The 26,178-nt window shown below is 35.3% G+C and overlaps 1 protein-coding gene across 2 annotated transcripts; it reads right to left on the reverse strand.

Moving 5' to 3' along the window:
• Window positions 1-116: 116 nt before the first annotated feature.
• On the reverse strand, window positions 117-25,653 carry Usp39 (ubiquitin specific protease 39). 2 transcript variants are annotated; one of them, XM_089643095.1, is made up of 10 exons: window positions 25,479-25,653; window positions 25,253-25,395; window positions 21,365-21,479; window positions 20,683-20,858; window positions 12,701-12,926; window positions 9,452-9,575; window positions 6,482-6,641; window positions 3,988-4,178; window positions 2,692-2,844; window positions 117-246 (listed from the first exon to the last, which is right to left on the reverse strand). In XM_089643095.1, the coding sequence occupies exons 1-10, from the start codon at window positions 25,588-25,590 to the stop codon at window positions 150-152; spliced, it is 1,497 nt and encodes a 498-aa protein (XP_089499221.1). In that variant the 5' UTR covers window positions 25,591-25,653; the 3' UTR covers window positions 117-149. The 2 variants fall into 2 exon arrangements, with proteins under 2 accessions (XP_089499221.1, XP_089499222.1); XM_089643096.1 differs by having other exon boundaries at window positions 25,491-25,652.
• Window positions 25,654-26,178: the final 525 nt, after the last annotated feature.

The raw sequence follows: 26,178 nt of genomic DNA on the forward strand, positions 1-26,178 counted from the left end.
AAGTGAAACGGAGCACTGGGCTGAACATGAGTTTCCATTCAAATTTGTATGGAAGGCACTTTTTTCTTTTTTATTTTATGATTTCAGTGAATTGTCTAAAATAACACAAAATTTCAGTGGAAAATATTTAATAATAGAAATAAAAATCATTAATCTTTCTTTAGTTCATAGATTTGGATGTAGGCTTCCGTCAAGGTGATCATCTGTGGGAGGATGCTGGTCACGTGGAGGTCTTGCATTTCACACCTGGAAAACGAAAAACATTAAACTATTGTAGCCTCTGTTAGTCACAGATATGAACAACCTCAATTGGTAGGCGGGTGTATGTGTGCATCTCTGCCATAGGTCATCAAGTGGTTCACTATACTTGGTGACTGCAGGGGTGTCTGAATTCATGGGGTCAGGTCCGTCCAGGATTGGGAGAGGCCAGTTGAGCCACTTCAACCACTCCAACCGGACTTCTCGACCCATCACTTTGCAATGCAGCATTCCCAAAGATGACTTAGGCCTTGGGTGAAAATGTTTTGCTCCGAGCCTTCTGTGTGTTTATATTAAAAAAATATATAATAATGCATAATACACCAGCAAACCTAACAGAATGGCACCCTGGATGTGTCTATCAAAAACAATGGCATTCGTGACTCTCGACTTGGATAGAATATATGTGAGAATTGAATATTACTGGGCTGAATCTGTTAAGTTCTTTTTTTACATTAACTCCACACAGGAGGCCCTGAGCAAAATAATTTTCCTTAGGGCCTGTGTCATCATTGGGGTTGTTGTGCGGAGAGTCTTTAACTCTTTGCACGCGGCCGTATCAACTGTTGTTACGGCAAAAAGTCTATACTCACTTGCGGCTGTATCAACAGTTGATACGGAAACTTTGACGGCCGATATTCCAGCGCTCTTTCGTCATAAATGTATTTCTTGCTCACTTGGACATTCGTAGAACTATCACGATGCTGACATCTACAAGGATTTCTCAAAAATAAAATTGTATTTCTTAAAAAAAGATCGATAATCAAGTGCGCCTCTTCGCGCCTTTTAGTCCTTTAGTTTACATTTTTGTCAACGGATGGCGTTAGTACTAGTATGTCATTCACAACTTTTCATAACTAAAAATGATAAGTGATCATGGTTTCCCACTTGTGTCTATCACCTAAGTACACACACGCCGAGTGAATGGCGGGACCACATTCAAAAGATACGGTACGTCTTTGTATGAAATTTTATGTTTTTGTTTTTATAAACATTTAAGGCTGGCCGCATAGATACGTTTTCCGTATTCGATTTCCGAATTCGTTTTCCGTATTCGGACATCCGAATGCACGGAATAAGTAGAAAATACATTAACTGCCGCACACGTTCGTTTTAGTTCCGAACGGAACAAATTCCTTACGCACGTTCCGAAAGCAAGCCGGCGCGTTCGGAGAAACCGAATGGAAAAAACCTAATGACGTCATCTGGAACGCAGCTCTTGAATACATTTTGTTTGTGTCGACGCAAACGTTCGGAAATTTCCTGTCAGTAATTCAGTGTTGCCAACGGGTCTTGACCTAATATCGCCGTTTCTCATACATAAGGTAGCGTAAAGTAGCCGAATTTGCTGTTAGGTGGGACATGTTTAAAATTGATTTTTTTACGTGAAAATAAAAATTTCGTGGGGGGGTGGCTAGAGAATTTCAAAAAAAACAAAAAAATAAAATTTGTCCCCAGAAAATAAAAAAAAATCATGGTGGGTGGCTAGAGAATTTCAAGAAAATATAAAATTTGTCCCCAGAAAAATAAATTTCATGGGGGGGGGGGGTGGCTAGAGAATTTCGGGACATGTTTAAAATTGATGTTTTTGAAGTAGCTTAATTGGCGACCAGTCGCCTTTTAGATTTTTTCGCCGATTCTCGCTATGAGTAGCCTAAATGGTGATATATCGCCCTTGTTGGCAACACTGGTTCTGACGTTTATACATTCCGAATGAAGAAAAACGAACGTTTGCGCTAGTCTCACGGAATTCCGAATACGGAAAACGAATTCGGAAATCGAATACGGAAAACGTATGTATGCGGCCAGCCTAAGAGTGTTGACACGCGAGGATTTGTTTTCTAATTGTGGAGAATAATCTGTTCTGTCTATATAGTCCAATAAATCATGCCAGAATGCTATAATTTGACATTTAATTGCGTGCATAGGTATTAGATAAAACGGAGCAAATTAACGCATTCAAAAGGTTAAGGATAGGAAGCAGAGGAAGTTCTGAGAAGAAAAAGGGTGTGAGGGGTAGGAATATGGGAGTCAATATGTCCAGGAGTGACAAACATACAAATCCATCTCTCCCACTGCAGTGCAAGGCGATGGGTCGAGAGAATTCGGCAGGAAGGGCTAAGGGGTCTCTCTCAACCTGCCCCTCTCTGGTCTGCAACGCAGCTGGTGGGCATCCACCATCTGCCGACTTGGACAAACCTCACCCCATGAACCAGGGCAACCCTGCTAAGTAATCAAACATTCCGAACCACTTGGGGTGATCTATGGCAGAGGTGTTGTTTATCCAATGAGTAGCACCTGCCTCCCAAGTTATTCTGCATCCAGTTGCCGCCATGAATGAAAGTCCAAAGGTTGTGAGGACAGACTGGGCCAGCAATATACGGGGTGGGATGAATGAATTGTATTATATGTAATTGTGTGTAAAGATAGTACCATTGTTGAGTGGGGTGATGCAGCACATGGGCCCTGTAGGTGCCCTTGTCAGGGACTCCATCGTGGACTATGTTTCCCACCAGGTCATACACCGTCTTGCCCTTGTGCTGCGCTTTCACCTCAGGGGTCAGGATGTCCCCAAAATCAACATTTCTGGAATAGATTAAATTCATTATTACAAATGTACATATTACGGTCAGTGATAGACCACCATTCGGAATCTAAAAGTTGCTTGAAATGGCTTTAGCCGTGTTTAGTGTACTTCCAAACCTTCCACTGCCCATCTCCTTACATTCCCCAGTCCATAACCACACAACATACCCCAATTGAGGATGCCATAGTCCCAACGGCTCTGGATAGTTGGGAGCAGTTGGCATTCTTGTGCGGTATTCACGTAAAATGCCGATTTGGAATGCCAAGTGACCACAACCTATTTACTACCTTAGTTTGCTACGGTAAAATGCTGAGCAGCCCGCTGTGCGTCGGCTGATAATATTTTCGTAATAACTTACTAGTTTTTTTTGTTGTAAAATAAGGTTTTTTAAATTTTCCTGTCTCGCCGGATAATAAGTTTATACAGGGTTTTCCAATAAGAAGTGTTATTTTGAATAGCCCGCTATTTTGGTAAATGTTATTTGACAAGTATAAACTACGCCATTAATAAAAATGGAACGATACACGCTTCAACAACGAAATGAAATTATTAAAATTCACTTGAGTGAATCAAATGCAAATCTTGAGTGATGAGGCCCATTTCCACCTCGGTGGCTTCGTCAACAAGCAAAATTGTCGCATCTGGGGCTCGGAAAACCCAAGAGTTATTGTTGAAAAGCCTCTCTATCCTTAACGTGTGACTGTTTGGTGCAGTTTATGGTCCGGCGGAGTCATTGGACCTTACTTTTTCTAAAATGAGGCTGGAGCAACAGTTACGGTGAATGGATTGCGCTATCGAGAGATGATTAATGATTTTTTATGGCCGGAATTGGATGTTATTGATCTGGACAACGTTTACTTTCAACAAGACGGCGCTACGTGCCACACAAGCAACGAAACCATTGATCTTTTACGATTGAATATCAAAATAACACCTCTTATTGGAAAACCCTGTATATGTATATATTTATAAAAACTATACATACCTATCCTATGTAGTTTACCCAGGATAGCTACATACTTGTATTGAGACAAATACAAGTTGGAGGTCAAATTGGACTAATTGGGGGTAAAAATGTCAGCACGCTTCCATGCCATATCTCTTATTGTTTCCATTATCTATGGTACATGTAAGATACTTACTTGACGGGAAAATTGATGACAGTCGGGTTCTTCTCAACAAAGAATGTGTTTTTTGTGAACCTTTTTATGTACAAAATTAAATAGGGCGGTAGTTTTGTAATTTCAAATCTCTTTAGGAAATTGTCTTTGTAGGTTTTGTACTCTTTTGAGTTCTGGCCATTGAACTTTGTCAGGAGCTGGTACAAATTGACCTGGAATTAAAAGGTTAATAAATATTAAAAATTTGGTCGATAATAAAAACTATGGAGATAAAGATGATATATTATTCTTCAGGGTTCGAAGGAGCTAAAAATGTATGTAGTCATTCTTGGGGTATTACCATAGATAATAGAAACAAAGGGAGATACGCATAGAATCGTGCCATCTCTCGCCGAGCTACTACCAAACTACAAATACTATCAAAGCAGTGAAAATTATGCATTTGGTGTGTAGGTTGAAAAAAGGGTGGAGCGTCGCTGTGTCGTTCACCTATTCAATTTGCAGTTGAATAGGTGAACGATGTTGTGAATGAGTGGACACTAAAGACGAATTTCAACGTTCATTTACGGGGACTGTGAAAGTCCTTTTCAAGTTCTGTTATTATATCATTATAGGCTAGTTTTTGACAGAACTGAAATAATAACAGAACATGAAAAAATCTTTCACAGATTAACTTTGAAATTTGAACAATTGTTCAAATTCTCCGAAACAACCCGTCCTAACATGGTCCACCTCCCATACTTCTATTATCTATGGGTGGAATAAACCATTGGATAATGTAAAATTTATTTACGGTACAAATGCAGTTAAATACACAAAATAAATAATTTTTATAAAAACATATTATGTACATAACAATTGAGCCCTTATGTGGAAATTGAGATACATCCATCTACATTTACAGCAAATATCGTTTTAAAATCTCAACCGCAGATGTCTATAATGACAGCCGGAGCACGATCTTCTTCAGTACAACGGTAAATTCAAGAAAAGAAGTTCAAGTGCGATCAGCGTTTGGCATATTTGTCATTATTATGGTGATAAAGTTTTATATCTGCATTGTGTTATTTGTTAATATGTTATAAAATTTTGGATTTTTAAATTTTACGGAATATTATAGAATAAAAAAATATTGTATTCTGGAAAAATGGCGTTATTTTTTTTGTTCTTTTACGTTTTTTGTACTTAAAACTTGTTACCTTTTACTTAAAATATCTTAGTATGTATAAATTTATTAGACTTTCAATGTGTATGTATTTATTGTATGTATTTAAATATGTCACTACAGTCAAATGAAATGTTTAACTGCCAATATCTCAGAACTCACTTTTTTCGCATAAGGGTTCAATTATTCAGCATACACATACTAATATGATTCAAATTAACTAAAATTTACAAAAAGGCTACAGAAAAAATGTAAACTAATAACCTTTTTTAAAATATGTGAAATACTTTATTATATGTGAAAGAGTTCTTTCGGTCCTATTAAAAATATCTGCTAATTCTGCATATTGGTTACCTAAGCTGTGCATGTGTAGTATATTTATAAACGAAATGGTAGTGACATTGGGTAAAGTTGTGGAATTCCGGATCACGCACGCATTTAAAAAAAATAAAAACAACACTTGATTTCAACTTGAGAAAGCTACATGAGAAAAATGTGTATATTCTTGGTACATATACCTTATATTGTAGATAAAAGGTATTAAAATCGCTTGACAAACAGAGTCTAGAAACGTTCGATTTCAAGCACAAAAATGGTTTTTATTTATTTTGTAAATAATTGAAAAAGAAAGCAAAAAAGTTAATCAAGTGAAACTGTCACAGTATTTTTTTTTTGTTGTTTCCTTTACGCGTTCATACATTTCTATTGAAAAAATATTTTTTTTAGTAGTTTACATTTATATTTTTTATTGAGTAATTTATTTTATTTGTGTGATGTATGGTAATAAAGTTGAGTATTTAAGCGATAGATGGCGTTAGTCATAAAGCTTACTCCAGAGTCCAACAGATGTCGCTAGAGTGTAACAATTTCCTGTGAGATTATATTGACAGGGAACAAGCTTCTCCAACCAACTTCGAGAATTACCAACCCTCGGGAAATGAATATTTTTTGGTATTCATAATGTACACCAATTCATTATAAAGATTAATCAAAATAGTGATTTAGCATTAAGCTTCGCCTTGAATAATTTCAACTATTTAAGTCTGGGGAGATGTAAACGTAAACATGCACAAAATGGGTTTTAAGGTAGTTAGTTTGGTTTATTTTAATAATTTATTCGTTTTTCCTAACATTCAAACATCGACCGTCGGTCTGTCGAAACATGTTAAATTTTGAACTGAGAAAAAAATGGAACTTCAATGCATCTTTTACCATCCCCCGACATAAATAGTTGTTTCTTGTAGTAATTAAGAAGAAACTAAGTGCTTTTGTAATTTTTTTGTGAAAGTGAAAGATATTTTTAGTCCACATGACTAAAGACTATTAGGAGCATGAAATGAACTCAATTACCTGTGGTATGATGTTCTCACGGAACTCATCGATGAAGAGTGGGGTGGGGGGGAGGTCACAGGTGAGATAAAGGAAGGGGGACTCTGTAATGACCTCCTTGTACTCCTCGCTGTTGAGGTCAGTCTTGCCCGCCTCCTCGATGTCAGTGGGAGGCAGCTTTCTATAATGCACCAACAAATAATAATAATCTAATTAATAAATCATTTCTAAATCTTATGTGACCTAAAAAGAAGGGTTATATGCAGTGGCGGCCAGCTAATATGTGCTCCCGAGCGCCGAACAACCAACAATATTTCCGACATGGCTAATCACAATACGAAACTCGGTTCGGTTATAATATCTCATTCAAAAGGTACCTACTTAGCGCGCTTAACTTGCAGACCGACTTGTGCCTATGTTCGTAGCAGTTCGTTTTCGATTGCGATCCAAAATTTAACTGCTCTGTCGCATATTCTGTGGAACAGTCGAAAGCGTGGGTACATACCAGTTCATACTATTCTTTGCAAATAATACCATATCATGGACGGCGTTCGGGGTTTTACCACCACATCAGAAGGAACGGTTTATTCAGTAGAAAGTTAAACTAAAACACGTATGTTTGATGTTATTGTCGATATCGTGGTTTCAATTTACCATCTGCTATTTTCAGCGAATGTTTCGCTTCTTCGATACAAGCATTTAAGATAAAATTGATGGTCAGATTACTTATTATCAGTTCAGTCAGTAGTCGCCGGGCATTATCTGTTGAATTTAAAACTTTTCTTACTCTGCGAAAGTTTTGAAGTTTAATTCCAGGTTATATCGACCTTGTATATCAATTTTATTAATAAGGCATATCAATTGCAGGTTATACCAATTTATGGAGTTAGTAAAGAGAATAAGGAAATGTATATATATATTTGTTAGGTTAAGAAATATTTTAAATGTGAAAATACTAAAAAATGTATATTATGCTTTTGTCCACTCCCTGCTTATTTACGGAATCATAGGTTGGGGAAGATCTTATAAAAACAACCTAAACTCAGTAAAAGTCTCGCAAAAAATTATTATAAAGGTAATACTTAAAAAAAACTCTACTTTCCCAACAAAATTGCTTTTTAAAATGTTTCCAGTACCAAATATTGATGATATATTTAAGCAAACTTCAATTATAAAAATGTGTAAAGAAAAAAATAACACAGAATATCAAGAATTTTACAAACTGATGAGAAATGGAAATCAATTTATTACGCCAATCTTTAAAACAACTCAAATGCAAAACCATTATATTTACCAAGCCATAAAAAACTACAATAATCTCCCTTCCGAATTGCGCTGTATTACGAACCAACAAGAACAAATCAATAAAATCAAACTTTTTTTCAAAAAAAACTTATATTAAAAAAATATATGTATATATTATATTTATATTTTACACATAACATTGAATCACTGAAGTAAGAATCGTGGCTCCCTTATCAGGCACAAGAGCTCCTCTTTTCTGATAAGGTATACATGAGCAATTATGTACCTAAATATTATATTTTGCAAAAAAATGTATGTATTAATGTAACTATGATCTATATTAAAATAATAAAAAAAAAAAAAAAAAAAAAATGATTACTTTTGTGTTTGTTCAACGTATAAATTAAGAATGAGTTTGAATGTGGAATATATTAAGAACAATAGGTCGAGTTTTGAAAACAAAGTGATAATAAAAAATTCCGGTCCACCTAAACCTGAACTGATGATAAAACAAGAGTGCAAATCTGGATCGAAGAAGTTTACTCGATCATTTAACAAAACAATGTATAACAAAGCTTCTTGGCTCTGTGGATGTGATCAATTGAATAGTTTATTTTGTTTTCCGTGTTTAATTTACGATGTTGATTCAGTTTGGACAATTAGCGGTGTTACTGATTTAACTCACCTTTCTGAAAAAATCAAAAAATATAATTCTTGTCATTTACTATCTAAATCTAATCTAAAAATTATGCCGCATTGTGATATTTTATTCCGACAATTGCAGTTAAAAAACTTAGATCCCGTTATAATCCGAAATAACCTCAATGAGTTTGAAAAATCTGTTCAAAATGTACGCAATTTTACAGACAATTTTTCTGAGCCACCTACTAAACGACTAAAAACCACCAAATCAATTATTTGTAAAGAGGTCTGCGATACAATTCTGTCCGAAATGAAACAACGCTTTGAATTCAGTAAACATCTTTCTGCAGCAACATTACTCGATTGCGAAAAATTCACCGTGTACAGGTCAAATTTCCCAGAACATGATTTCAATGTGACGCTTAAAACATATGACTTCCTAAATAAAGTTCAGCTAAAAGGTGAACTATGTGCAATTTACGCCCGCGACGATTTTTCAAAAGCTGACGGAACTTTATCAATTTTACAACTTTTTTATAGTACTTGTTTATTAGAAGACTTTTCCGAGACTGTGAAATTACTAAAACTTGTGTGCACTATTCCAATGACTTCAGTTGAAAGCGAAAGATGTTTCTCAACGTTAAAAAGAATAAAATCCTTTTTAAGAAACACGTTTAGCCAGGACAGACTGAACGCTCTATCAGTGTTAAGCATTGAAAAAAGGTTTATTCAATCTATGCCTGATTTCAACACGAGAGTCATAGAGGTCTTCGCTAAACAAAAGGAGTGGAGAATAGAACTTCTTTATAAATAGGTATGTACCTTTATTTAATTTATTTTCTGACTTAATGTTGTAATCCGGTGAACCGCCACATATTTTGACCACCGGCCGCCACTGGTTATATGTACATATTTTTGTGCTTTACAATATGAACTGTGTTGAGTTTATATTCAGCTACAATGACATCAATAATATTGTATTTTTCAAGCTTACCACTCTAGCTCACTGAAAATCACGAACCACAACAACTGGGTCAGATGAGTTCCAAAAGTCCCTCTATCAGGAAGTGAAATATGTAAAGTCTCTAGAGGTGTTAATAGTACCTGGTATAGATCCTCATCTGGCCCAAGAAAGACTGGTAGATGATGGAACTGTTGACCTTCTTTGTACCATTCAGGGCCATGTGCAAGGAATTCAGGAACCAGGAGAGAAAGTCAATCGGGTCACCTGGAATTAAATACACGCTTACAGATTATTTAAAGGTAAACATGGGAGAAAGCACACAGAACCTATGGTGAGTGCTTACCACGCTTATGTAGACAGTCTCCTTATCAATATGTAGAAGTTCCATTGAGGAACTGTGACGAATCAAACTTCGTCACAAGTAAATTTGAATTAATAAGAAGTCAGAAAATGAGCATATCTAGCATTGTGTGTCCAAAGACAAAGAAAGCATTGACAGACAATACATAGAAGAAGGACAGGAGAGTGGAGATCAAGACGGGAGTGGTGGTGGAACACCAAGCATAGTTCCCCGCCAGCATAGTGATGAGGCCAGTGGCCAAAGTCCAAAGACAAGGATGCTGGCAGGAGACGTGGCCTGAGACTCGGCTAAGAGGGCCTGACTTACTGAACTGCGGAAGCTGCCATCGAGGACTTCGGCCATACTAAGGTCCACGCAGAGAACTGTTGACATGCAGTGACAACAAGGTCAGTGAACAATATTGTGCGTGAAAATATGAACAATAAAGAAGCAACCCCAAACCTTATGACAACTAGTTAAGCTTTAGACATATAATTAAATCTAAGTATAATTAAGATTTAGTATTAAAACTTGGCTAAACCTCATTAAAATTCACTTGACAGGTTCACTGCCAACTCCGCCATTTGACGGAATTCGGATATCTCGAGAAACTTCGCACCCAATAATTGGCGTGTGAGTCAATACAACTTTCTATGCTCAGTGTAAATCCGGCATTTTATGCTGGCCGAGTGCTAGAAAGAATAAAAAAAAATACAATTGCAGTTTTTAACTATCTATTCTAGTTTTAAACTCGTAGCGTGTTGAATATGGCTGACAGAGCATTCCAAGTCCACTTTCAAGTCTACATGTAGAAGTTTTCTGAGCCAAGACTGGCAGTGAACCTGTTGACACATATTTCACATTTGAATTCATTTCCTTTTTCCATCCCAAGCGACCCAAATTGGTGAAAAGGCAGAGTGGAGAAAGTATTGACTCAAGAGGTAATGTTATAAAAGTGCATTTATTTAAATATTTAACCTATCCTTATCTGTGGTGTGTATTTACGACACATTGCTTCTATTAACTTTAATAAATATAATAAATTCTGGGTTCAGATTTAAGGTATTCCTCTGTCATACATTTATGCACTGAATTAACAAATAATGTTTTACATAGTTTTCAAATTCAATTAAAAATCAGAGATTTTTGTTAAAAAAACGGGAACAAATACACCAATACAATCAACCGTGTGACAATGCTACGCGAAGAGTGTGCGAGGACATGACACGCTATTGATGTCCCCCTTTAGTTCGCTATGCGAGAACATGAGAAATCCACACGTCCGCAGTTGTATTTTGATTTAGACCATCGATACCTACGACCGCATAGCTGTGTGTGTGCCAGCCGCCAGCCGAGTGGTTTATTTATGCGCCAGCCATTCGGTAGCGGACCGTCGTTAGATGTGGATAATATATAATAAACATAAGCGATTAGCTATGAATATTCATATTTTCCGATATTAAATCGCTTATTTTGAGATGTGTATTGACTACACAGCACCGCGAAGCGTGGATTTTTTTAGCACAGTAAGGGAAAGGTTAATGGGAGTATTACAGAATGTAATATTATGCTGACGTCAGCAGCGGACTGTCTACCGTGTTAGTGTTTCCAGGATATGAAAAAATGTAAGCATTTCGATTAACGCAGAGTGTATTTACTGACTGAATTACAAGAACTGATATTTTATACAGTACCTTCCCACTAATCCCCCACCCTAAAAACCGGGCAAGTGTACAATTAGTGAAAGCAAAATGTAGATTATTGTTCAAAATTAAACCATGTATTTCATAAAAACATCGCTATCGATCTTTCGTAAAATTTCAATTTTGTTGTTTTAGACTCCATTTTGTAAGCTTATGCAAACAAAAAAAATGACAGAACATAGTGAATAGAAACACATGCGACAGTGGATAAATGGAAATGTCCAAAACTCACAAATAATAATTAACCCAGATGACTGGGAAAATTGTTAGCTCTAGCAAGCTAGACGGCAGTATAGTAACCTAGTATGTAGTAAGATAACCCATCACGTTGGCGTACAAAGGTTGGGGCTAGAGTCACGCATAGGACTACTAATTTTGACATACGAATACCGTTGAATTATAAAGCAAGCCTTTTGTGGCATGAAATCGTTGCCACCACTGTTGCAGCTGATGACGTTGACCTCTGTTGAACTCTTTACAGGCATTAACAGAATTGTAAATTTCCCCAGTCTTTCTTAGTGAATTGTAAAGGCGATTGAATCGGATTTAGTCTATTGATCCCCTCAGAGATGTCACAACGGACATAATGGTGAGAGCTTAAGGGAGCTTTACCGGCAATCTTTTTATCAATATAATATGTTTAATGTTAAAATGGTTTAAAGGATTTATGCTTCCTATATGTTCCTTACTCAAAATTGACATCTCTTTCACTCCTATCCCTTGTAGAGCATACTGACATCAAGAAAAAAGAACGAAGACTTCGTCATTATGGTTATATTGCAATTATATCAAATTATATCGAATTATTATTACCAAAAATGGATCACCCGTATTATCGTTAATAAAATCTCGTGTCATGAATTCTTTATCAATTGTCATGGATCGATAATTATTAAGCTGATTCAAGTTTATTGTGTGAGGTGAAAAGACAATTTCAACGAGTGATTGAAGTGCCAGAAGCAGCTGTGGATTTAACATGAGGTGAAACTTCAAGATAAGACTCTATTTCCCTCTTGCTACCAATTTCCTACATACGATCAAATAACCTTTATAAGACTTTTGGTGGCTTAAAACAAAAGTTATTGTTCAGGTTGCACAGATCACATATAGTACAATAGTCACAGTATATGTATAATTTACACAATATCAATACACTTTGAAATAACACTTATAAAGCGTTCTGCGCATCTCGTCACCTCAGTGTAGTGTGACTGGGACAGTGACATATGGGGAGAGAGAGAGATAGTATATTAGCAATAATATCCCGCGCGCTTCACCTTAATATAACAATTAATTAATTATAAAAACAAGGTTAGTTCGCTATGGAGGATATGTATATATATTACCTTGCTTGATGAACTGGAACTTTTTACGTGACCAGAGCACGACAGCCTGCAGCATCTCATGGGGGGAGACGTGCGCCTTGAAGGCCCGCGGGTTCCACAGTTTGCGGATCAGCTCCCCGAAGCGCTGCACCAGTAGGAACTGCGAATCCCCCGGGGGCCGGCTCACCGCCGCGTAGTTGTCCTCGCGCAGGAAGTAATCGCGCAGGGGACGCACATGCGAAAGACACTGAAAACAATGAAACGACAATCTATTTTGATAACAGGTCGTTTTCGCAGTGTAGCCAAACTAGCCACAGAGTAATTCACTCAACACTGTATTAGCGACACGAACAATCGTACATGTACGCAACAAGTTTTTTGTTTTTGTTTTATATAAAAAAATAACATCTTTAGTAATTAACGAATTTGAATAACAACTTAAAACACGATAATCGTAGAAAAAAAATCTATTGATTCATGCAAAAACGATTCCGTACAAATTTGGTGATAACAAATCTCATAGTCACTGCGCCACTCGGGCATCTAACTAATTCCTAAGTTTAGCACGCTAGCATGGTTTACCAAGTATGTTTTGCATTAACTATTTCTTAGAACAGAAAGTCCCATGGTCGCTGAATTCATAATTCAAGTATGGGATTCATTTAGGACACCATCTCGGGCAGTATCCTAAGGAACACCAGACCCTTTTTGAGGGAAATCAATAATGGAATCAAAAATTAACTCTGAAGTGTTTTAACCTTTTCTCTGCGGGAGACGCACGCCTGCGACGCACTGTACATGCCCTGTACGCGGGTGGCACATCTGTGCGACGCAAAGTTTCTTCGGCGTTATGGGTATGAAACATGCTTGAGCACGGTAAAACTTATACTCTTAAAAAATCTCACATCTTTACACTACTGACATCTTACGATATTTATCCATAATACGTATCCTAATCATCGATACAAAGATTTGAAGGGATCTTCCAACTCGGAGCGAAAAATGAATCAGTTTGAATTCTTCCCGCGTCTTTACACACGTTATTGCGCAGGCGCATTTTATAAGATTCTCAAACAGAGACGCTCGCCGTGTAGATTACATTGTTTTATCGAATTATTGTTTGCTTTTTCGTGGATATGAACTTTTTTAATTACAGTGTACATTCATCTGATTTATCATATTTTAAAATAAGTTCAGTTACATAAATTCATTCAAACTATTGAAGAAATATAAAATTTCGTCAGTGTTAGATTATTTTCAAATAAAGATACGTGGTTAAAACTTTTTTTTTGTGAAAAATCAAGTGTAAAGTTGTACAAGTTTGACGTTTTATCAATTTTTGAAAGTATTTTTATTGCCAAAATACAAAATGTCGGGTCGTGGTCTTAATGACGAAGAAATATTTGGTGCTACTTTAGAAATAGATTCAGATTTTGAAATTAGTGACAGTGACGTCGATAATAATTGCGAAGATGCTGAAATACATGAAAGCCATGATTCTGAACCCGAAATGAACATTGAAGAAGGAGAAGAAGTGGTTGAAAATCTGTGGACTGCCGGCCCTTTCGTACCCATTATTTATGAATTCGACGATTTCGCATCAGGTATCAATCCAGATACCAGGTTAACTGAAGACACGCCCGAACTTATGTTTTTTGAACATTTTTTGAATACAGAAATTATGACAAAAATTGTTGATGAAACAAATCAATTTTATCAATATAAAGTTAGGACGATGGATTTTACAGCAAAATCGAGAGTTACAAAATGGGTTGATACAACAGTCTCAGAAATGTACGTTTTTATTGCGTTAACATTTGCCATGACTAGGAACAAACACTTAGCTATCGAGGAACATTGGAGTACGAACCCCATAATCTTTTCACCAATATTTGGAAAGACAATGCCCAGAGACCGTTATCAGATAATATTACAGATGCTCCACTTTAGTGATAGTAATATTCAAACGCCTACTGATAGACTGCATAAAATACGTGTTCTTGTTGACCACACACGAAATATTTTTAAATCAACTATGATGCCCCATGAAAATCTATGTATTGACGAAAGCATCATCGTTTTCAAAGGCCGTCTATTATTCAAGCAATACATTCCATCTAAACGTCACCGATTTGGAATAAAAATGTTTGTGATGTGTGACGTCATGACGGGTTTCATTCTCGATTTTATAATTTATGTTGGTTCTGATACAGAAAAAAATGATACTCAAGGTATTGGTATTTCGGGAGGCGTTGTAACCACCCTTTTGTCAGATTATTTCGGAAAGGGTCATAATTTGTGGTGCGACAACTGGTACACTAGTCCAAATTTATTTAAATATTTACACGAAAAAAAAACTAATGCTTGTGGCACTGTTCGGAAAAACAGGAAAGGCATGGCACCTTTTGTTAAATTGAAGAAAGGGGAAATCCAATCAAAGCACCAATCACCGTTGTTAGCTTTGAAATGGCACGATAGGCGTGAAATCCACATGCTGACCACTCTTCATGATGGTTCTGTTGGACCATCGGGAAAAATAAATAGATCGACAGGAGAGCCCATTTTAAAACCACAATGTGTTCTAGACTATAACAAGAACATGGGTCTAGTAGACAAAGCTGATATGATGCTAAGCAACTTAAGTTGTATGAGGAAGTCACTCAAATGGTACAGGAAAGTTGCATTTCATATAATTGATTTGTATTTATTAAATGCTCACATAATATACCAAACTGTAACATCAAAAAAAGTCAGTTTGGCTGATTTCCAAATGGCTGTGATTGAGCAATTACTAGAGAAATATCACAAAACTTTGCCGAGTATTTTACGTCCCACAACATCAAGAGATTACCCGATGCGTTTATCATCGAAAATTGTTTCCAAACACATGCCCATTAAAGTTCCCCCTTCAGCAAAAAACACAAACCCTCGTCGAAGGTGTCGTGTCTGTGCCACTTCAACACTGAAGCCCAAAGTCAGAAAACTTACTAAATTTATGTGCTTAGAGTGCAATGTGCCGTTATGCGTTGAGAACTGTTTCAAAATTTATCACGATAAAAAAATATATTAAGTGATACATATTTACGGTGACATAATAACAGAAAAATTATTTCATTATTTTTGTAAATTTAAGTGTAGTTATTTTTTATTATATGAACCTTTTTAAGTGTGTCAATATTTCATGTATCCAGTCAAACGCGACATCGCACCCATAAATCAACCACTTACATCGCACCACAGTTGAAGAGCTCTACTCCGGTATGTTTATAAGCATGTGTATCGTTATCTTTGAAATATAAACATGGCCGCCCGGGTATACCGTATCAGATTACGAATATTATATACTTCGAATTTTTATCAAGTCTCATTGATGTTCGGATTGTTTATTTATACTTGAAAAGATAATTCAAGACATAAGCGACGTATTTTTTAAAACAAATTTTAAAATCCATGCGTGATTATTGTTTAAAGTCATAAATTAGATTGATGATAAATAGCCCCGCGTGTGAACGAAGTGATACAAATTAATGACGCATAGAAAAGGTTAAGTGTAAGCGATTCTGTTAAAAAAAATTATGCACTTTTTCATTGCATACAGGTTTAAATCGCATATCAAAAAATTCCAGCTAGGGCGAAATTCCATTGCCAGCAGCGCATGAACGGTTTGTAGGCGGGAAAAAATTATTCTCACTGGTGCACAAACGGTTTTCAAGAGGTTAATATGGAAGGGTGGATTTATGCATAAGTAAAAGGAATCGTCTGGACGAACCAAAAACTGTGAGCGCAATGAATTTGGATGTATGAGCCGAGGACCTAATGTATGGGTTCATGTCTATGTGATAACTTGAAGAGAGAGACAATCATAGCCTGGAAACCAGTACTCCACAGTGTATCAGGGATAAAATGCCAATCGCCCGCCATAAGACGACCGACACTATTTTCGTAATTGTAATCGTACTTGTTATTCGCAAAACTATTGTACCATCGTACTAGACAAATTGTATATATATATCTAACCTATGTATTTTCTCCAGGATAGAGCCTCTTATATTCAGAGAGAAAAAAATCTCTCCAATATTATAAAAAAATATAACGTAATGGAGACAAACGAAAATATTCTTGACTTTTATTATATTTTCCAGCTAAATAAGTGTTCTTCACAATAAATATAAGTAAAAGTGCAGAAATCCATGATGGATCACTTGACACACTAGAGCAAAGGTTCCCAAAGCGGTCTATATGGACCCCCAGGGGTCGATATCGGCTTGCTGGGGGTCCATGTTAGCAAGAAAAAAATTTGAAGGTCCATGAGATTCAAATGGGGGTACATACGAATATTTGTAATTTTATATTTCGTAAAATTGTTTATTGAGGAATATAAATAGAGTCTACGTTCCTTTTCTTGTAAGAATTGATATATTGAAGCAAAACATTGCACATTGGACCCGCAAATTTTCCTAGTTCCCCAACTTGTTTTTGATAAACGTTCAGTGTAATGACGTTTTGGTCTACGTTCAACATTTAAATGTACTTCAAAACTTAGTTTGAGAACATTTTGACTATGGAAATGAAACGTTGAAGAATCAAATATCATATGACAAGAAGAACTGATTGGCATAAGCACTAACAAAGAACTTAAGGGGCAGTTCTAGCTACAAAAATAAATTACCGTTGCTTATCCTGCTTCATTTTCATGTGGTGTAATACCTCAAAAGGGTACCCCTGACTGCAAAACATAAAGACAGGGGAACTATACTGCCACCCGGTTATTGGGCAAGCAAGGGAAGGGAATAATCTTATGAAAAAAATTATCTTATGATTAAATCTTATGATTTATCACTTGGGACGTTAATAGGTTTAGGAAAATTCAATATTCGCCAGGCAGGGGTCTACGAAAAAAATATTTGGCAAGTGATCTACGGGGCAAAAAAGTTTGGGAACCTCTGCACTAATGATAATATAATATTTTTATTGTGACAAATTTTCAAACTATAACTATAGAAATACATGAAAGACTGTTTTGTGTACATTGGTTTATAAATTAGATGAGTATATAATTTTATCAACGGAAAGGAATATATAAACAGTAGGTAAAATAAATGTAAATAATAGAAATGTTAACCGGTCAGCAACGTAAGCAGATATACACGATAAAATAACGATAGCAGTCAAGTACAATAAGCGTGTTTACACGTCAACGCGTGTGTTTCCACAAAAATCGTCATAACTCCGTTATTCTTCTAGTGACATCCCTAAAACAAAAAGTAGAATATTCGTATTGAATGAAGCTTCACATCTCTATTCAAAGTTATCCATAGAAACCCGTAAAAAGACCTACTCAGTGGAAGCAAATTTTACCCGCCAAATCGTAAAACGACGCCAAGAAAGCCGTTTGACGTGCCGACCCGCCTCGCAAGTTTAATTATTTTTTTAAAAATATATTTTGTATGAAATGGTCAAAAAGTGAAGTGACAGAATTGTTTATTGTACATTTGTACGATGAAATAAGTGTTTTTTTTTTACATTATCCGTGATTTTAGTATCGTTTTTACATAAAACATTACAGGTGAGTCATTTTTACAATTTTTTCATGTTTCCATTCTAAATTTAAATATTTACAAATGTTAATATTTATTTATGATACAACAATTTGAAAGCCTATTTTGTAACCTTTCTAAAACAGTTTTTACTATTCGGCTCCGTTCAGTAATGTTTCATTTATAGAGCTTTGATTGTGAGGCGGTAATAACACAACGTTTTCGTGAAATTGACATTTCGATAAAGACATTTTAGCTTCAAGTTCGCGAAAAGTCGGAGGGGTTAATATAGTTATGTGTTGAGGTTTATCATAGCCCGCCTCACTAGGCTTAGCCTGTGTTGAGGCAGCTATCTACCAAGTTTATTTATAGTACTATAACGTACCTACAATTATATAACAATACGAACACTCAATAGTTAGGTAGCATCAATATCAAAACAACATTTACCAAGTTCGTTTATAGTCCTAATAATATACCTACAATTATATGAAAATACATACAATAATTAGGTTGCATCAATAGCTGCGAATTCGGATGAGTGCACCGGTAAAGGCCCTATAATTACTTTTGATCCAAATTTTTACGCTATCTATGAAATTTTTTTGTGAATGACATGTTTTTATTTTATCAGGAAGAATGTTGTAAAGTCTTGTCGCAAGATATCTAAAGTTTCGTTGACCAAAAGTAGTGTGCGTTACAGGAATTTGAAGTAAGTCTTTGTTATTGCTTCGAGTACAGCGAGTATTAGATCTTTTTTCGTAGTATGTATAGGTGAGCGAGTATTGTTTTTGCGTATGTCTGCCGAACATCAAACACATTCATAATATTAAAGATTAAGTTCGAGTCAGTAATTAGAGGAAGCCTAAGAATTATTTTTATAATAGTTTTCTGTGCTTTTATGATTGGGCCTAGTGCAGATGAAGTTCCACCTCCCCACGCTATGATACCATACTCAATAATAGATTGACAGAGTGCAAAATAAACCATTTTGAAGTGTTGTGAGTTGAGGAAGTTTCGTAAAGTTCACTACAGTAGAACCTCGTTAATTCGAAATCCACGGGACATCAAAAATCAAATTTCGAATTAACGAATTAACAATTAATTAAATTAACGAAATTTTATGAAAAAAAAAAAAAAAAAAAAAACGCCGAAAATCGATTTTCTCGGCCGCCTCTTCAAATCCGGATGGTATTTTAGTTGTAAATTCGTATTAATACCAATTGTTTCTTTATTTTAGCGGCCGATTACCGTAGCAGCTGGCCCTTTAAAATCAGAAATTCGCAATAAATTCGTAAAAATGCTATATATTTACGCGTAAATCGAGATTTCGCTGCCGATTTCGGTCGCGGCCTACCCTTTAAATTGAGATATTCGTAAAAATACGATATATTTCCGCGCAAATCGAGATTTCGCGTTAATTTTACGTCGCGGCCGGCCTTTTATTTCGAATATCTAAAAGTACGATATATTTCCGCGTAAAACGATAATTCGCGGCCGGCTCTTTAAATTCAGATCGAGAATGCGCGGCCGATTTCCGTCGCGGCCGACCCTTTAAATTCAGATATTTGATGTAAATTCGTAAAAATAAGATATATCTTCGCGTAAATCGAATTTTATCGGCAGTTTTTCGTCGCGGCCAGCCTTTTAAGTTCAGATATTTGAAGTAAATTCGTAAAAATATGCCATATTTCGGCCGATTTCCGTCGCGCCGTATTTTTTAACTCGGATATTCGAAGTAAAGTTAGTAAAAATACGATATATTTCCGCGTAAATTGAAATTTCGCGTCCGATTTCCGTCGCGGCGGGCCCTTTAAAATTCAGATATTCGAAATAAATTCGTAAAAATACGTTATATTTACACGTAAATCGAGATTTCGCGGCCGATTTCCGTCGCAGCGGGCCATTTAAATTCAAATATTCGAAATAAATTCGTAAATATATGATACATTTACGCGTAAATCGAAATTTCGCGGCCGACCCTTTAAATTCAGATATTTGATGTAAATTCGTAAAACTACGACATATATCCGTGTAAAACGTATTTTCTCGACCCTTCAAACTCGGATATTCAAAATAAATTTGAAAAAGTACGACATTCTAGTGTACATCGATTCAGATTTACAAAATAATAATACTAATTAGGACGATGTATAACCACGTAAAAATACATTTTTCAGCGTTTTACCGCCACGGCTGACTTTTAGATTCAGATTTACAAAATATTATGATTTATTTTCGCAAAAATCAAATTTTTTCGAATTATGTACATGAACAAATTTTCGTGCGCGGACAAAAATAAATTTCGAATTACGAATTAACGAATTTCGAACTAAAAAAAAATTTGTATGAAAAAATTTTTCTGTGGAAATTTTTTTGGCGAAAATTTCGAATTACGCGTTTTTTCGAATTATCGGGGTTCGAATTAACGGGGTTCTACTGTATAGGGTAAAGTGTAATATCTACCTGAAGTATAACATTGCAGTAATCGTTGGCCTTGATGTTATTGAGTCCCATAATGCCCGGCATATACATGGTGCCGTCAATGGCCCGAGACATCTTGGTATCGGCGTCCATGGCGTCCGACTGGGACGGAGTGAATGTTGGATTCAGTACATACTTGATGTCATCTAAAGAGGAATCTGTAATGAAATAATAAAATTATTAAGTTGGTAAGCACTCGATGAGGCTCACATATTACCAAATAATGTTTTGTTACACTCTGACTATTGTTAAGTGAAAATTAAACAAAATTTATAATAATTAATAATTGTACAATAGACTTCGCAGCACAGACATCAAGTAGGAATCCTGTCCTTGTTCTGCCAGTATTTCAGCGGAAGATGCTCGTAAGAACTAGCGTAATTGATCCCTTCCAACTGCTTACCATTTATGGCACCCTTGTGCACAGAAAAAAACATTCTCATCATTCGTGTTATTACATATTCTTGTGTTCAACTGATCAGATGCAGAATGATTTGCTGTTCTCTGTTTTCCCTCCATCCTACATCCTAGGTCTGTTCAAGATCAAATATCATCGTGAAATAAATCTTAAGAAATAGGTCTTAAGGAAAATGATTTTCCTCGGGACGGCGTGTGAAGTTAATATAAAAAATATACATTTACAAAAAGGCAAAAAGTGACTCACCAATGACTTCGTAATTATCAGGCAAACAGTAAAACTTTAGAGTGTGCAGATTGAGAAATACGTGATGACTTTCAGACACTGAATGGGTGTAAGCATGTGTATTTGTACCGCGTCCCTGAAATATGAAATAACATTTAGAAAATCACATTCAGGTGGTTTGAGTTAGAGATAGGAATGATTGCTTTCTGATCCTACTGATTTCTAGACATGAGAAAGCGCACCTGGTGACACTATTTGGAACTAATTTAAGAACATAGAGTGAGGTAACTTCAAAAATTTTACACATTAGAAAAAAAGGAAACTTCTTTTCATCGGTCGTTGTCTCAGAGTAATAGAGCAATTTTACTGTATTTGTGGGTTCTTAGTTTGTATTTAATTTTTAAAAATGAAAAAAAAACTAGCCTAACAACCTATTTTAGTGTTCTGGTAAATATTCTCCTAACCGGCGCACTTTTCATAGGTACAAATTATGGAAATTACACTTTTTTCATCTTAATGACTACAAGAAACAACTATTATGTTGGGATAGAAGGAAAAATATGCATTATAATTGCATTTTTATTCAAAATTCACCTTATAAAACAATCCCTTTGTCGCCATTTTTGACTCTTTTGTGTGTAGCGACACTTGCGAAGATTTTGTTTCAATCTAAATATAAATTAATTACTTAATTAACCAAAGGGTCAATCCGCACCAAATCATCCAGGCCATGTCACCCACCATCTCAGATTTTGATGAAACTTTAAATTTTTAATCCTTCCATATAGATAAGAAAATATACCAAATTTTACCTTCCTACCTCAACTCGTTTTTTTTTTATGGGCCGTTGAAGTTTGGGCAAAATAAGCGTTTTTACATATTCCGAGCACTCCGGAAGAGCTTGTACCTTCAATGAAAAAAAATTGTATCTTTGTCATTTATAGTGCAAATGCAATGAAAATTTTCAATATTATCAAGAAAACTATGCTGATTGCAGAAAAAAATAAATAAACCCTTTACATTTATCTACTTGACTATAAAAAATTACCAAAAGTAATTTTTTAAGTAATTTATGGGACGGAAAAGGTACTTTACAAAAAAGCAATATCTCGGGAAGGTACAGTGTTAATGAAGTAATTTTTTTTTTTATTCATATCTACAAATAGCATAGAATCACATACAAAAATAAAATTCATGGCATTTTACTTGCTTCAATAAATAAAATCCATTTTAAACTTTTTTCAAACTTTTTGTAATTTTTTTTTATTCTTATCTACAATAAACATAGTACAACCTAAAAAAATAAAACTCCTGGTATTTTGTGTGCTTCACAGTGTAGAAACGTTTTTAAAATAAGAAATCTTTATCATACAGAATTGTTCTAGGTTTTTTTAAATCTAGATACAAAAATAAATAAAATCCATTTTAAACTTTTTTCAAACTTTTTGTGATTTTTTTTATATCTATTTTTAGTTTGTAATTGGGCAAGTTATATTTTAGGTATATAGCTAGTAATATAGGTTGAATGAATGGACTATATTCAGATGACTTGGAACATGATGTAAGTTTCGTTTACGAAACTCAAAAAATTGTTGCTCAATTTTTAAATCAAAAATTTCCCCAAATTCAAAGTGTTCATTATTTTACTGATGGTTGCGCAGCGCAATATAAAAACTGCAAAAACTTTTTAAATCTGTGTCACCATCAAAAAGACTTCAACTTGAAAGCATGTTGGTCGTTTTTTGCTACGAGTCATGGGAAATCTCCCTGTGATGGAATAGGTGGAACAGTAAAACGTCTTCTAACTAGAGAAAGTTTGCAACTTGGCCCTGGCAACACTATCACAACTGTAGACAAAACTTTTAAGTTTTGTCAGTCGAGAGTAGAAAATATATATTTTTACTTGCTGAGAAAAGAAAGCTTATTCACTTGCAGGCAACAATTACAGCAGCGTTTTTCACAAGCTAAAACAATACCAGGCACTCGAGGTTTCCACTGCTTTGTTCCTCTGTCTGAAAATGAAGTTGGCACAAAAAGGATAAGTTCAGATTCAGATTATGCTTTGATTTTTAACTTCAGTGGGGAACGAAATCGCTCTGAGCAACTAAGTATGGTACAAATTTGTACAAACTCTTATGTAGCTTGCGTATATGACAACCATTGGTTTTTTGGACTTGTGGTTTCCAAAGATGAAGACGAGTGTGATGTATCAATCAAGTTTATGCATCCTTTTGGCCCAGCTCCATCTTTTTACTGGCCACATCAAAAAGAAGATATTTGTTTTGTTCCACTACAAAATATTTTTAATATCGTTGACCCTCCCACAACAAAAGGTTCAGGAAGAGCTTACTACTTTCTTGAAAAAGACGTTCATCATGCTGATCAAAAGTTCAACCATCTTATGGGTCAGATCAAGAATAAAAGTAAAAAATGAACTTGAACATTTATTTGTAAACAATATTATTGTAATGTACTTTCATTTAACCTAATCCTACATTGCCTGTTTTATTTTTATTGTATTTGTTTTTTAAAGAGTTAACTTTGTATTGAAAAGAGTTAAAAAGTTGATCTTGTTATAAAATATTGCTATGGTGTATGCATTCAGGGTAAGGAACAAGGTACATTATTTTGTTGGTGCCTTAAGCTTACATTGCAAGCTTACCAGCATGTTGTAAAGCAGTGCTCCGCAACCGGTGTGCCGTGGCACACTGGTGTGCCGTGAGCCGGACACAGGTGTGCCGCGGTCAAATTCAATGTATTTGACATTTTTCAATATTTTATTATGTATTTAATACACAATGACAAAATATTTTTCATAATATTGTCTATTTTTCAGCAAAGGAAGCACTGCCTCTGCAAATTCGAGTGGAATTTACAGATTTAAATAATGACATTACATTAAAACTTAAAATGCCATGAATTTTATTTTTGTATGTGATTCTATGCTATTTGTAGATATGAATAAAAAAAAAAATTACTTCATTAACACTGTACCTTCCCGAGATATTGCTTTTTTGTAAAGTACCTTTTCCGTCCCAAAAATTACTTAAAAAATTACTTTTGGTAATTTTTTAAAGTCAAGTAGATAAATGTAAAGGGTTTATTTATTTTTTTCTGCAATCAGCATAGTTTTCTTGATAATATTGAAAATTTTCATTGCATTTGCACTATAAATGACAAAGATACAATTTTTTTTCATTGCAGGTACAAGCTCTTCCGGAGTGCTCGGAATATGTAAAAACGCTTATTTTGCCCAAACTTCAACTGCCCATAAAAAAAAAACGAGTTGAGGTAGGAAGGTAAAATTTGGTATATTTTCTTATCTATATGGAAGGATTAAAAATTTAAAGTTTCATCAAAATCTGAGATGGTGGGTGACAAATCCAATATTTTCTGGATGATTTGGTGCGGATTGACCCCAAACCCAATAGTTGTTTCTTGTAGTAATTGTTGAAAAAAAGTGCAATTTCCATAACTCTTGCTTATAAGCGAGGCGGTTAGGGAAATAATTACCATTTATAAATAATTTATGTGTATTGCATGAGGCAAGTCACTGCAGTCTACATTTTTTATTTTAAAAGATTACAATTTTGGTGATTTTCTCAACTATCACGCCTGTATTATATTTACCCGTACAGTAAAATTCCCGTTATTCAAATAATCCATACTAAGAACCTAATAACCTATTTTGTGCATTTTTTTTTCGATCTCCCTGGCGCAAATAATTTGTATCTTGTAGCGATTAATGTCGAAACGAATTGTTTTTTCAATAATTTGGGAGTCATTTAAAGTGGAGTACGGAAATTTGGTAAGTATGCAGGTTCGCATAGTAAGGAATGTTCCACAGTAATCGACAGTTGCACTAGGGATAAAATAACCACAGAAATCGATTTTCTTAATATTTCTAACCTGAAAGTATTTTCCGCAAACCAAACAAGCGTAGACGTTAATTCTTGTTAGAGAAACAGAGCACAGTTTTTCAAAGTCGAAATCCAAATACTGTCTGTTAATTGTATCTAAATATGGACAGAGCCTCTGGATTTTGGCAGTAGCTGCAAAACAAAAATATAGGTTAGAATCAATGGTGAACGGTGGAAGTCAAACGTTTCATAAAAGCGTAAGAAAAACTCTTTACTTGGCGGTGTACCATTTTCTTCTTGTTTCCGTTTGGCTTCAGAAACATCTTCTGGTTCGGAAACTGAAGCTTTACGCTTCACCGGGAGCTTTAAAGGGCTTATTGTTGACATTTTTTGAGAACGCCGACAAAGATACGTGAAGCTACGTTTTCAAACGTCAAATTCAGTGTTGCCAACTCGATTTTAAAAATAAGCTAGACGTCACTTGATAAGGAGCTAAAAAATAGCAACAACCTTGTATAGCCCAAAAATTTACCATCATGGGGGGGGGCACGCTTTGCAGGCATTTTTCTGAAAAATATTTCGGTACAAAAATAACCGATTCCGAAAGAAATAACTCTTAAATTGTCGTTTTTCGTTGTTCACTTTTGTGAATAAAAAAGAGCTAGATTAACTGAAAAACGAGCTAAGAAGCCATCACTATTTTGAAGCTGTAGGACTCAATTTGAGCTAAATCTAGTTCTACAAGAGCTGAGTTGACAACACTGTTACCGTCTATTCGGTAGTTTTTTTGCTTTTGGCATGATGGTTAGATTTTTGGCGCGTTGGTAAAACTGTCCAAGGTAGGTAGGTACTAACTTTCATCTCAAGTTTGAATGAATATAATAAAATTAAATACATCCAAATATTACATTTACTTGGGTCTGATTTCTCCATTTTGTGAGTAAAATCTTATTATTTAAAAAATAAATATATTAT

This window comes from Hesperophylax consimilis, chromosome 19, assembly GCF_061612785.1.
Source record: "Hesperophylax consimilis isolate HC1 chromosome 19, BYU_Hcon_1.0, whole genome shotgun sequence".
Lineage (NCBI taxonomy): Eukaryota > Metazoa > Arthropoda > Insecta > Trichoptera > Limnephilidae > Hesperophylax > Hesperophylax consimilis.

Excerpts from the sequence above, each read along its gene's own strand:
- Usp39 (XM_089643095.1), bottom strand. The coding sequence starts at position 25,590 with ATGTCAACAATAAGCCCTTTAAAGCTCCCGGTGAAGCGTAAAGCTTCA. Across the intron at positions 20,859-21,364 it reads TGATAATTACGAAGTCATTG|ATTCCTCTTTAGATGACATC; the intron begins GTGAGTCACTTT and ends ATTTCATTACAG. Across the intron at positions 12,927-20,682 it reads ACTGCAATGTTATACTTCAG|TGTCTTTCGCATGTGCGTCC; the intron begins GTAGATATTACA and ends CATTGTTTTCAG.